The 12,972-nt window shown below is 46.1% G+C and overlaps 1 protein-coding gene across 1 annotated transcript in view; it reads right to left on the bottom strand.

Annotated features, from left to right (window-relative positions):
• ZPLD1 (zona pellucida like domain containing 1) overlaps positions 1 to 12,758 on the bottom strand; it is a 32,751-nt gene extending 19,993 nt beyond the window's left edge. Inside the window, exon 1 of the mRNA XM_054016412.1 lies at positions 12,641 to 12,758. Within this exon, the coding sequence (XP_053872387.1) occupies positions 12,641 to 12,746 (106 nt within the window). The 5' untranslated portion in view covers positions 12,747 to 12,758. The remainder of the gene's footprint in view (positions 1 to 12,640) is intronic.
• Positions 12,759 to 12,972: the final 214 nt, after the last annotated feature.

The raw sequence follows: 12,972 nt of genomic DNA, 5'->3' as shown, positions 1-12,972 counted from the left end.
AGTGATCAATACAGTGAAGTATGTTGGAGATTTACCATACTGCACATTGTAACATCTTGAATACAAAACATCTAGAAAATGGCAATTAGAGCTAGTCACATCTTTCTGTTCCAAACATTTTTAGATGAAGAATGGCCTTGTGTTTGAAAGTCCTGAAGACTCTTGTGATCTTCAATGAAAAAAATGTACACATCACAACAGGCTTGAGCAGTAGTTCTCAAACTTTTGTAGTGGTAACCCCTTTCACATAGCAAGCCTCTGAGTGCAACCTCCCCTTATAAATTAAAACTACTTTTTTACATATTTAAATACTGGAGGCAAAGCGGGGTTTGGGGTGGAGACTGACATCTCGCGACCCCCCATGTAATGAACTCATGACCCCCTGAGGGGTCCCAACCCCCAGTTTGAGAACCCCTGGGTTAGAGGAACAAATGATAGTTATCTTTAGCTTCAGTGCAAGATAATGTAGCTTTTATCTTCAGACGCATTCCTGACTGCACACTATTAAACATTTTTTTCAATGCTCTACCAAAAGACATTTTTCAGCTGGTTAAATGCAGGCATTACTCCTTTAAACAACAACTAGTTTATTGCATTTGCTTAATGATTTAGTGCTATTAAAAATGGCAGAATAACTTCAGTCAATACTATACCATTACGACTGCTCAAATAAATTGTTGTGCTGCATTTGCCACAGCAGAAGGAAATGAATCTCCATTACAATGCACTGGCTCTTCCCCATGCAACAGAAGCCCAGGCAATTTCATTTAGATAGCCTTAATAGTGAGACAAGGTGGGTGTCTAATATCCTGGGATCAGCACAGCTACAGCAACACTACATGCAGCCTTAAATGGTGGCATTAAAGAAAAAATAATCAAATACAGTATCTAACAAGCCAAACTCTGTCCTGCTCTACACATTAGACATTAAGCACTTGGCAGAAATGGGTGTGGGAGGCAAGTAGGAGGAGTTGGGCTGACAGGCTCGGATTTTCCTCACACATAAGCTTATGCAATTCTGTTGAGTTCCGTGGAATTACTCCCCAACTGACAAAGGTATGAGAAAAATCAGGCCCTTTGCCTTCAGTAGATATGGGTGACAAGTCACTCATTCCAGTTATATTTAAGGAGGAGGGGGCACCAGGAAAAGAGGACATAGCAACAGGAATGTGCAATTAAGTTTATCCTGCAGTGTTACCACCAGCCAAATGTACATGCAAAATAAAAGTGTTCACCCTCACTCCTACCAACTTTTGAAGTGTGCTTTTACTTTACCTTTAAAGTCATTTTCAAATCTCCCACTGACTTTAAGAGGAGCAGTGCCCTAGCTCTGTTAATTATATATTTATTACCTCTGGATTATATTATAACAATCTGGCCTTTGCCAATACCAAGTTTTTCCCTGTCACTGTACCTAGGGTTACTCTTGTATAATTTTCCCATTCTGCAACACAAAAACAGAGTACAGATGTTAGAGATGAGTCTGAACCCAGAGGCAAATACCCCTACCACCTCTCCCTGAATGCTCTAATTCAGGCTCGTTCCTACTGAATTTATGACACTGAACATTAGCAATTTACATGTGTGGGTTTAATTTACAAATTTTTCAAAATCCCACTGCAACATGCATGTCCTTTGTGTTATTCATAAACAACAGGAGCAGAGAAAAAGGATGGTCTAGTGGTGCTAGCCTGGGACTTGGGAGACCTGCATTCAAGTCCCTGCTGTGCCACAGACTTCCCGTGTGACCTTGGGCAAGTTATTTAGTCTCTGTGCCTCAGTCCCCCAGCTATACAATGGGGATAATAGCACTGTCTTTCCTCACAGGAGTGTTTGTTGGATAAATACATTGAAGACTGCAAAGTGCTCAGATACTGTGTACTGAGGGGCATATATATTCATAGATATAGATTCAGAACAGTATGACCCACATCCAGGGAGATTCTTAGCTCAGTTTTATTCAGGCACACTTCCATATGCTGCCAAAAGTTTGCCTTAGAACCAACTGAATTAAAAGTAGACTAAGGAAGCTAGTTGGAACACTTCAGATGCCATAACATTTAATCAAAATATTCGGCTTTGACAAAGCCAGAACATTTTGAAGAGATTATCTGTTTTGACGAAGTTTTCATCAAGATGGTTTTTGAGGTCTACTGCTCTCTGGTCATTTCTGAGAAGAGAGAGAGAGAAACATCTGAATTGAAAATTTGAGCCTTTCAACCAGACATGCCAACCCCGGGTTAAAAATGCAGAAATTGGGCTTGTTTTTGGCTTAATTGGCTTGTGAGTTGCTTGTTGGCTAGTTTTTGGCTTGTAGCTTGTTTGGCTTGTAGCTTGCTGCTTGTTGTAGCTTGTTGCTTCTTTTTTTTTTTTATCGGTTCCCGGCAAGCAAGGGCAAGGGGGGGCAAGCAGGGGCAAAGGGGGGGAGAGAGTCAGGGGTGCACAGCAGGCCCACCACAGTCCCAGACTGCACGCTGGGGCAATCTAGTCACATAGAGTGTTGGGGTTCTTAGGGATTGGCTTGTTTTGGCCTTGTTTTGAAATGGGATTAGCTTGATTTTTGGCTTATTGTGAAAGTCGGGGTGCTTATTTACCACGTGAAAGTTGGCAACTGTGCTTTCAACCCAAAGATAGCTGTTTAGTCTGAGAGCACATGTAATTCCGTGGGCACAGAGGCAGATCCAGGCACCAGCGCAGCAAGCGCGTGCCTAGGGTGACCAGACGTCCCGATATTATCGGGACAGTCCCGATTTTAGGGGACTTGTCCCATGTCCCGACCTTACATCGGTTGGGACGTACTTTGTCCCGATATCGGGGGACAGTTTGGTGGAGGATGCAAGCCGGCGCTGCCGGCGCCGCTCACCTCTTCTTCCTGGGCCCTGGGGCAGTGCAGCTGAACTCCCGGCACCCGCCCGCCCGCCGGCCGGCAGGAGCATGCAGAGTGCTGCAGCCCCACTCCCCAGGCAGGCACAGAAGCGGTGAGGAGGTCTCCGCTGCATGCTGCAGGGGCGGGGCTTGTAGGCACCGGCAGCCGGCAGCGGGCAGAGAGACCCCCGCTCCCGTCAACCCGACCTGCACAACCTTAGGAGCCAGAGGGACGGGACCTGCCTGCTGGATGCTTCCTGGGAGCCGCTCCAGGTAAGGCTAGCACTGCTGGGACTCACCTGGCCCCCAGCAGGTCCCTCTGGCTGGGGGAGGGGGGGCTCTGTGTGCTCCGCCCCCCCCCGAGGGGGGAGGTGGAGATGGAGGCAAGCTGGTGGGGGGGGACAGGGCATGGAACTGCCGGTGGGTTCTCAGCCCCCACCAATTTTTCCTGTGCTCCGGCGGGTTTTTTGTTTTTTTGTTTTGCTCTGCCACCGGCTTGGGTTGTTTTTTTTTTGTCATTCCCCCCCCGCATCCCAATATTTCACCTTTGTCATCTGGTTACCCTATGCGTGCCTGGGGCGGCAAGCCGCGGGGGGACAGCCTCCCGGTCGCTGTGAGGGCGGCTGTCAGGCTGCCCTCGGCGGCATGCCTACGGGAGGTCCACCAGAGCCGCAGTTTCAGCGGCAATTCGGCGTCGGGGGACGCTGAAGGCATGGCACCGGCGGACCTCCCACAGGCATGCCACCGAATCTGCGTGACCAGTGGACCGCGCCTCTGAAAGCCGCCTGACTGCCATGCTTGGGGCAGCAAAACACAGAGCCGCCCCTGCGTGGGCAAGACAGGAAGGTAAGGGAGGTGTCATTTGATTCATAATAATCTACAGAATCAAGAAGAACAGCCTAAAGCTGTGCTCTAATGCAAAGAAGACATTCAGAATGATGGTGGCAGGGACTATTACAGAGCTGACCACAGACAGGTCATTGTTTGCTCATCTCCTGATCACGTCAAGATCTCTTTGCGATGTTTCCCAAAGTCTCACATAGGTCAAGTACGAGTTCTCCACGGTACCAAATTGATGTTTGAATGCGACAAAACAATGCATGTTTGCTAGGTGAACAGTAAACATGCACTTCTTGCACGGTCTTCCTAAGCCAGCATCTACTGACAGTATGACCAGTACTTTATGCCAGCAGAGGCCTTTCAGTGTAGCAATCTAGATGACACAGCTGAGGTAAAAGCTCTCAACAAACCAGAAACTGTTAACACTTGCTGAGAGTTGGCTGATCACTTCATTATGAGGCTATAGAGAAAATACTGGACCTATGATGAAGTCCACCTCTTATTTGACATGTATGCAGAGGAATCAATTAAAAATATTACCAGAAAGAAGAGACTCCATGGTATTACACTTGTGCAATATAAAATGTTTGACTCCATAAACATCTCCAATGTCACAATGGAGAAGCTACTGTCCCATACTCACATGAAGGATGAGTTAAGCATATATCTGGCAAGAGAAATGCTCCAGATTGTGAAGAATTGCTTGAAGAATTTCACCATTGCATGGCATAATGAAGCTGCTGTCTTGCACTGCTCAATGGAATTTCTTCGTCATTTCCATGAGGAGGCTGACACTAAAATGATCTTGCCTGCGATCAGTGCCAGAGAGAGAAGTGCGGCTAAACTCTGGATTTTTGCACAAGACACAGATGTTCTAGTGCTCTTTGTAAGACTCTACCCAAAACTTCCACAGATTTTATTTTTATGCAGGCTGCTGGGGCACAGAATCACTGTATGTCCCTTACAGATGTTTTCCTATCACTCAGGCTATTAAAAGCTGACACACTGCTAGGTTTCCATGCCCTTTCAGAATACGACATTTCTGGCATGTTGGTTGGAAAGACCAAATTATCTTACCAGAAGGCATTTGATTCAGCCTCTGAAGACTCTTCCAAGCACTTTCAGAACAAGGGACAGCTGAAACAGTCACTGATGCATTCATAAATGCACTCCAGGGATTTATCTGCAGAGTTTACCATTTGAAGACCAACATTGTGACACTAGCAGCGCTATAATCAGTGACTATTTTCCAAGAAGCAGACAAACAAAGAAAAATTGCCACCAACAAGCTGTGTATTGATCAATGCCCTCTTGCATTTTCTACCAAGAGGGCAGATTATCAAGCAATGGAATGGCTGCAGGATGATCGAGTGCATCCAAAACTACCCTCCCCTATTGGGCATGGATGGGTCTTGGAGGATGAGCTGATCACACCAGCCATCTGTCAAATACTTTGCCCTCATGAATCAATCCTTCAGCTAATTAAATGCTCATGTCCAAAGACCAGATGCACACCACCCTGCAAATGTTTGGCGAGCAGCCTCCCTTGCAGGAAAACATCCAAATGCGGCATGGACAAGGATCAGTATGATAATATATCGCCCTAGATGAAGATGATACTGAAGACTTCAATGGGTAAATGAATTTCAGTCCTACATTTCAATGCTAACTTTTCTAGGGTTACCAAAGAACAATGTCATTTTTATGTAAGTAAAGCATCCTTGAAAGTATAATTTGAAAAATCAACCTTGACTTTTAAACATTGTTGGGTCTACACTGGCGGTTTTGCCAGCATACCTATCTCAGCTAAAGGGAGTGATTATTTTTTTCACACCCCTAGCTGACAGAACTTAGCCAGCAAAATTTAGTCTGTGCTACAAAGTTCTCGTCTTCAAATATTAAGGTATATGATTTTCAGTTCATCAGAATAACACTTTTTTTTCTATCCAACAGACTAGTTCAAGCCTTAGCTTGGAATCAACCTTCAAACAGCATAAATCAAAATTGTGTGAGATTATTTATGCAACGCCACAGGTGTGCAAGGTGCCACCCCAGCAATAAATGATAAAAACATAATCAAATGAAAAATGGATAGGCTGCTACTGCTGCTTTTCTGATTTTGCTTTAGGGAGATTTTATTTCCTTTGTTTACAGCTGCAGAAGCCAAACTTGCATATATTTGCCAACCTTTCTTCATTATTTTTGTGCAAAACAACTTTCAGGAACAAAACCTCATCTGGAATCTGCAGGGCAGTTCTCAGTTGGAAATTCTGCACTTGCCAATGGGGAATTCCAAGCAAGAAACATCAAGGGAAATTCTGCATGTGGAACAAATGGTAATCTCTACCATACTAAGGCTCGGGGACAGCTGTCACACCTTCATCATTGCAATAGTCTTGGTGGCACATCCATTCCCCCTACTCGCCTTGTCTGAGAAGAGGCAGGCCAGAGGCTCCATGATCCATACCCATGTCAAGCCCATAAGCTGTGCCAAAGCCCTGCATGCTGGAACAGAGGGAGTTCCCACAGAGCACATCTCTCCAGCAGGTGGGTGTATGAGCTCACAGTGATGTCAAAGAACCCCACAAAGCAGAACTACATCAGCTTCACTGCATAACATATATCTGTTCTGTATATGTATTCACAGTGTGATGGGTGGAGTAGGCCCAGAGGCCCTCTGCTGGAGGCCTCAGGGTCCTACCACACCCATCCCAGGAAAGAAGCAGTGGAGCTAAGTCCTCCAAGCTGCCTAGAGAGACTGTGAAGAAAGCAGCCAATCAGGAGGGAAAGTTGCAAGGGGTTAACCAAGTAGAGGGTTTAAGGTTAATATAAAAGGAGCAGTATTGCAGACAACAGTCAGGTCCTTGCTGGAGCCAGAGGAGTACAGAGGTTGCTCCTGACTGGCCAAAGGGAACTGCAGCACTACAGACAGCTCAAGGCTGGCAGGGACCAGGGGAGTGAGGAAGAGCTCCTGGATGGCTTCAGGGGATGAACATATAAGAGCCCTGAGGTAAGGGTGAAACATCGGTGAAGGCTGGGGATGCGGGGAAGTGGCACAGGGAACTGAAAGCAGTTTTGTTAAAGAGACAGAGCAGCACATGGCTGATATTCTCAGGGTGCCTGGGCTGGGACCCAGAGTAATGGATGGGCCAGGTCCCCTCCACCCCCCACCACCACCATAGGCCACTGGGGAAGTGACCTACAATTGAACAATAATAAACCCTCAGAAGGGGATCTGAACTACTTAGTGGCCCAGTGGAGACCTGAGGCCAGAAGGGCCCACAGAGGGCAAAATCATTGCCTCCAGGGAGGAAGCTCTGGGGGTATGGCTCAATATCAGGGCTGGGACTGTTTAAAGACTGCAGACACACCTGACCAGAATGGGTGCTCTCGACAGGTGGGTGCCACACCATTATATTTGGTATCAGAAGTGGTGATCTTTCAGACCAACCCTGATCAACAAGGGGCATGACTATGGAAGAGGTGATTCACCAGTGGGTGGAAGGCCAGCAGCTGCCGGGGGCTGCTATGCAGCAGAAGCGGACCCAGGCCCTGCTGATGCAATTGATGGAGAACCTGCTGAAACAGGAAGCTCAGGTTGCAGCACAGCAGTGATGGCAGGAGATCCACTCCAGCCAGCAGGAGTGGATACAGAGGTGGCTGGGTCATGCCACACCCAGGAACTCAGTTGGTGATGGAACTGGTGGTCCATAAGCTCACAAGGGGGAAAAGCCTGAAGGCTTCTAGACTTAGGGGTTGCACTGCAACAGCAAGGGGTCCAAGAAGCTCTGCAGCCTATAGGAAGTACTAGTGGGAAGGAGCTAGGAGACCCGATAGTCTGCTACAGGTGTGGCCAGCATAGGCATATTAAAATGAACTGCCCAGTAATGGAGTGTGACTAAACTTGTTACAGTGGGACCAATCTGTGGGGGTATACTTCAAAGATCAGGGTGTTCCCACCATGGCTAGTGACAGTCAGGATGGGAGGAACCATAGTTAAGGGTCTGGTAGACTCAGGGTGTGGGTACACTTTTGTGTGGGACAACCATGTGATGGCAACTGGCCTGGATTGGCACCTCCCAGTACGTCTCCTGTGTACAATCAGAAGACCCGTGTCTGTCCCACAGCAGAAGTTGGGCTGGAGAGCTCAACTGTGCTGGTGTGGTCAAGGACCTGCCATGGCCCACGATTTTGGGAAGAGACTGGGGAGTTACTCAGCCCTCATGTGGGAAAGACCAGGACAGTGACCCAGGATATCAAGGGTCCAAGCTCAGCTGGGAAGGAAAGCAGAAGGGCTGGGATCCAGGGTAAGGAGATGCCAGAAAAGAGCCTGAAGGTGAGATCAGAATACCCCAGATGTGAGGGACCCACTGAGGAAGTGCCAACAAGAGTTGGACGCAGCCAACATCTCCTGAGGGAAAAGTCATTAGCCAGCTGGTCCAGTAGAGCAGGAGTTGGCCCGGGCACAGGAGGAAGTCCAGGGGCAGAGGGACCAGTGCTTGGCTCTGCAGGAAGCATTGGCCCAGGCCCAGAGGGAGAGAACAGTGGGAACACAGATGGAGCCCTGGAACTCAGACTCAAATAACCAGTGTGCTAACTAGCACAAAGGCCCAGACAGAATCGCCCTAATGGGGAGAGGTGAAAGAAGGGTGGGGGTACAGAACAGGACACTAGGATAGGGAGTGGAGTAGCACAGGCAGGCTTCGTGAGCTCCCTCCTAAGAGAGGATAACCTGGCAAAATAACTGGAGGCAGCCGAAAGGGAGCTGGAGGATCTCATGTTCAAGAATGAGCAGCTGACCAAAGATCTCTGGTTCACTGAGGCTGAAAAACAGCACTTGCTCCACACAGTATATGATTATGTGATGCATCTAGAGGATCGGCATACAGAGACCCCAAAATCCAGGAGAAGCAAGTGAGTCAGGGACCACAGACATGGTCTCCAGGTAAGAAATACCTGGGAGAGTAAAGCCTGAGAGATCAGCGCAAAAACCAGGTACAGGGTCTCCTGACAGAGAAGTCTGGGGGAGAGAAAGAGAGCCCTGACTGAAAGGGGCAAGGACTAAGGCTAGGTCTACACTATGGGGCAGGCAGGGTCGACCTAAGATTCGCAACTTCAGCTACTTGAATAGCATAGCTGAAATTGCATATTTTAGGTCAACTTACCTGGCTGTGAGGATGGCGGCGAGTCGACCGCTGCCGCTCTGCCATCGACTCCGCTTCCGCCTCTTGCCGCGGTGGATTTCCGGAGTCAACGGCAGAGCGATCAGGGATTGATTTTATTGCATCTTCACTAGACGCGATAAGTCGATCCCCGATAGATCAATTGCTACCCGCCGATCCGGCGGGTAGTGAAGACGTGCCCTAAGACAAGTTCTCAAGGCAAAGAGGCATGAGAAAAAAGGACCCTGGTAGTTTGCAGCACAGACACTATTACTAGTAGCTCTCCAGACAGAGCTCCCCAGGTCTCTGGCAGCACTGAGCTGTCCATGGTGCTGCAATTGCTTTTGGCCAGCCAGGAACACCCTCTGCACTCCTCTGGCTCCAGCAAGAACCTAACTCAGGTGTGCGCTGCAGCTCCTTTTATACTAGCCTGAAACCTCTGATTGGATAGCCCCTTGCAACTTCCCCTCCTGATTGGTTCCTTCCTGCACAGTCTCTCTAGGTGGCTTGGAGGACTTAGCTCCACTGCCCCTTTCCTGGGATGGATGTGGCAGGACATGGACATGACTGTGAGCCCACCTGTGAGCTCATACACCTGCCTGCTGGGGAGATGTGCTCTGGGGGAACTCCCTCTGATCCAGAATGCAGGGCTTTGTGCACCACCAACAATAACTCAGCTTGACTCACATCCCAGGGTTAGTTTGGAGAATGGCAGTAGGGGGGGAAAGCATCTTTTTACTGGTAAACTGAACAAATTTTATCTGGAATCATTGAGACCATAAACATGACATCCAACAGGGCCATTGCTACGGAGACATTTTCAGAGTGGGAACCACATCCTCTGGATGCGCACAATAAACTAATACAAGTAGTTTGGGTAGTTCGTGAGTATCAAATAGCAAATATACACCTCTCAATGCATATGCAATGGAAAGGATTATCCTAACAGAGTTTGTCACACACTGAGAGGAAAGCGTACACCCAACATTGTTAAAAAGTTAATTTAAGAAGCCTGAAACAGACTTCCATGTATAATAATTAAAGATAGGCCTGAGACACAAAGGGCATGATTCTCCACTGCTTCACTTTGGTTTTATGCCAGTGTAACCCCAATTAAACCTAGCCTAAATGGGCAGCCAAAGATCCCTCTGCCACAGGGGAATTGTCATCTGGAATAAAGATGGTGTAAGCTGGCTCTATGCCACTCATTCTCTTCCCTCCACCATATAGTGGTGGGCCATTGCTACGGAGCCACTGCCATCTGGTGCAGTGGCTAGCTAAGTTGTTTTGGCTCCAAGATGACCAGGAACAGGGGCACAGAAAGTTGGCTTGGAGCTATTTTCCTCTCCTCTCCTGTGCTCAGAGTGTAAATTCTGCTCAGTGTAGAATGAGCTCTAATTTTGTTATCAAAAACACACATCTATGTTTCAGCGGGCTCAACATCAGGGATGAAATTGCTTTTCCCAAGATAACCTTCTCATAGCATACAGTCATTCTGGCAGTGCTGTGAACACAGATACCCCAGCTGCAGGGCTGCTCTAAACCACAGGAGTGTTTTACTTTAATTTTTTTTAAACTCGCCAATACATAGAATCATAGAAGTGAAAGGGAACTTGAGAGGTCATTTAGTCCAGTCCCCTGCATTCATGGCAGGACTAAATATTATTTAGACCATTCCTGACAGGTGTTTGTCCAACCTGCTCTTAAAAATCCCCAATGATGGAGATTCCACAGCCTCCCTAGGCAATTTATTCCAGTGCATAACCACTCTGTCAGTTAGGAAGTTTTTCCTAATGTCCAACCTAAACTGCCCTTGCTGCAATTTAAGCCCATTGCTTCTAGTCCTATCCTCAGAGGTTAAGAACAATTTTTCTCCCTCCTCCTTCTAACAACCTTTTATGTACTTGAAAACTGTTATGGCCCCTCTCAGTCTTCTCTTCTCCAGACTAAACAAACCCAATTTTTTCAATCTTCCCTCATAGGTCATGTTTTCTAAACCTTTAATCATTTTTGTTGCTCTTCTCTGGACTTTCTCCAATTGACCACATCTTTCCTGAAATGTGGTGCCCAGAACTGGACACAATACTCCAGTTGAGGCCTAATCAGCGTGGAGTAGAGCGGAAGAATTACTTCTCGTGTCTTGCTTATAATACTCCTGCTAATACATCCCAGAATGAGATTTGCTTTTTTTGCAATAGCGTTACACTGTTGACTCATATTTAGCTTGTGATCCACTATGACCCCCAGATCCCTTTCCTGCAGTACTCCTTCCTGGGCAGTCATTTCTCATTTTGTATGTATGCAACTGATTGTTCCTTCCTAAGTGGAGTACTTTGCATTTGTCCTTATTGAATTTCATCCTGTTTACTTCAGATCATTTCTCCAGTTTGTCCAGATCATTTTGAAATTTAATCCTATCCTCCAAAGCACTTGTGACCCCTCCCAGCTTGGTATCATCCACAAACTATATAAGTGTACTCTCTATGCCGGGGTAGGCCTATGGCATGCGTGCCAAAGGCGGCACGTGAACTGATTTTCAGTGGCACTCACACTGCCAAGTTCCTGGCCACCGGTCGGGGGGCTCTGCATTTTAATTTAATTTTAAATGAAGCTTCTTTAAACATTTTAAAAACCTTATTTACTTTACATACAACAATAGCTTAGATATATATTATAGACTTGTAGAAAGAGACCTTCTAAAAATGTTAAAATGTATTACTGGCACACAAAACCTTAAATTAGAGTGAATAAATGAAGACCCAGCACACAACTTCTGAAAGGTTGCTAAACCCTGCTCTATGCCATCATCTAAATCATTGATGAAGATATTGAACGGAACTGGACCCAGAACCCATCCCTGTGGGACCCCACTTGTTATGCCCTTCCAACATGACTGTGAACCACTGATAACTACTCTCTGGGAATGATTTTCCAACCAGTTATGCACCCACTTTATAGTAGCTCCATCTAGGTTGTATTTCCCTAGTTTGTTTATGAGAAGGTCATGCGAGACAGTATCAAAAGCATTACTAAAGTCAAGATATACCACGTCTACCACTTCCCCCCTATCTACAGAGCTTGTTACCTTGTCAAAGAAAGCTATCTGGTTGGTTTGACATGATTTGTTCTTGACATGAATGATACTTATAAGTTACATTACGTCTGGCCTTGCCATGTCCCTGTCTTTGCCAGTCATACCCTCTTTTCCACCCCCCTACACCAGAAAGGAGACAGATAGGTGGAATGGATCCTGAAGTCAATAGCAAAACTCTGTGCCAGCCCTAATTTACGCTTCCTCAATATTAGATTTTTTTTTTAAATGTATTGTCGTAAGGGGGCACTAAATGACCATATTATGCTACCAGAGTAAAAATTGTAAAAAGTAAAAAAATTCTAGTTTAAAATGTCTAAGAAGTTAGCTGCACCCAGTTTTATACCAAGTGGCCAATCCTTTTAAATTTGGGAGCAATCATTCTAGCAACATTAACTCTGGTGAACTTTCTGGATACAATATAAGGGCATAAATGGGTTAAACCCCAGTGATGTCAATGTAATTACACCTGCCTGTACCAGAACTGAATTTGGCCTTTTCCCCATTAATATTCGCATAACATGCAACTCCAGAGGAATTTCATTGTCACTTAGACAGTTAACATTCCTTAATGTGAAGGTCTGTTTCTAGACTTCTTACAGATTAAAGCTTTGTACTTAAAAATAATCACCACTGGAAATCATAATAAAGAGCCCATTCTAAAAATCCCATTAACACTTACCAGGAAACCTGCTATGTAGATTGGCCTCACAGTTATATCCATTGAACTGTGCAGTCACCGAAAGCACCTGAATTGTCAGGAGGAGCAGTAACCATGTTCGTTCCATTGCAAAACCTAGCAAGACATTATGAAGTTATTGCATGCATCTGTTTATTGCATTAAAGAGACTTAATGCAAAGATTTAATGATTCTATAGCCACTCAGGAAGAATGTTTGCTTTACCAAAATGTCAACAATGTTTGACAAAAGATCTAGAACTTGCAGAATTTAAAAGAAATGGAACATTTTCATTTTAGGAAAGAACTCTGCACCCTAATATAGCTCTTAAGATA

Source organism: Malaclemys terrapin, chromosome 1 (genome assembly GCF_027887155.1).
Source record: "Malaclemys terrapin pileata isolate rMalTer1 chromosome 1, rMalTer1.hap1, whole genome shotgun sequence".
Classification (NCBI taxonomy): Eukaryota; Metazoa; Chordata; order Testudines; family Emydidae; genus Malaclemys; species Malaclemys terrapin.
This window is presented reverse-complemented; position numbering and strand designations above follow the sequence as displayed.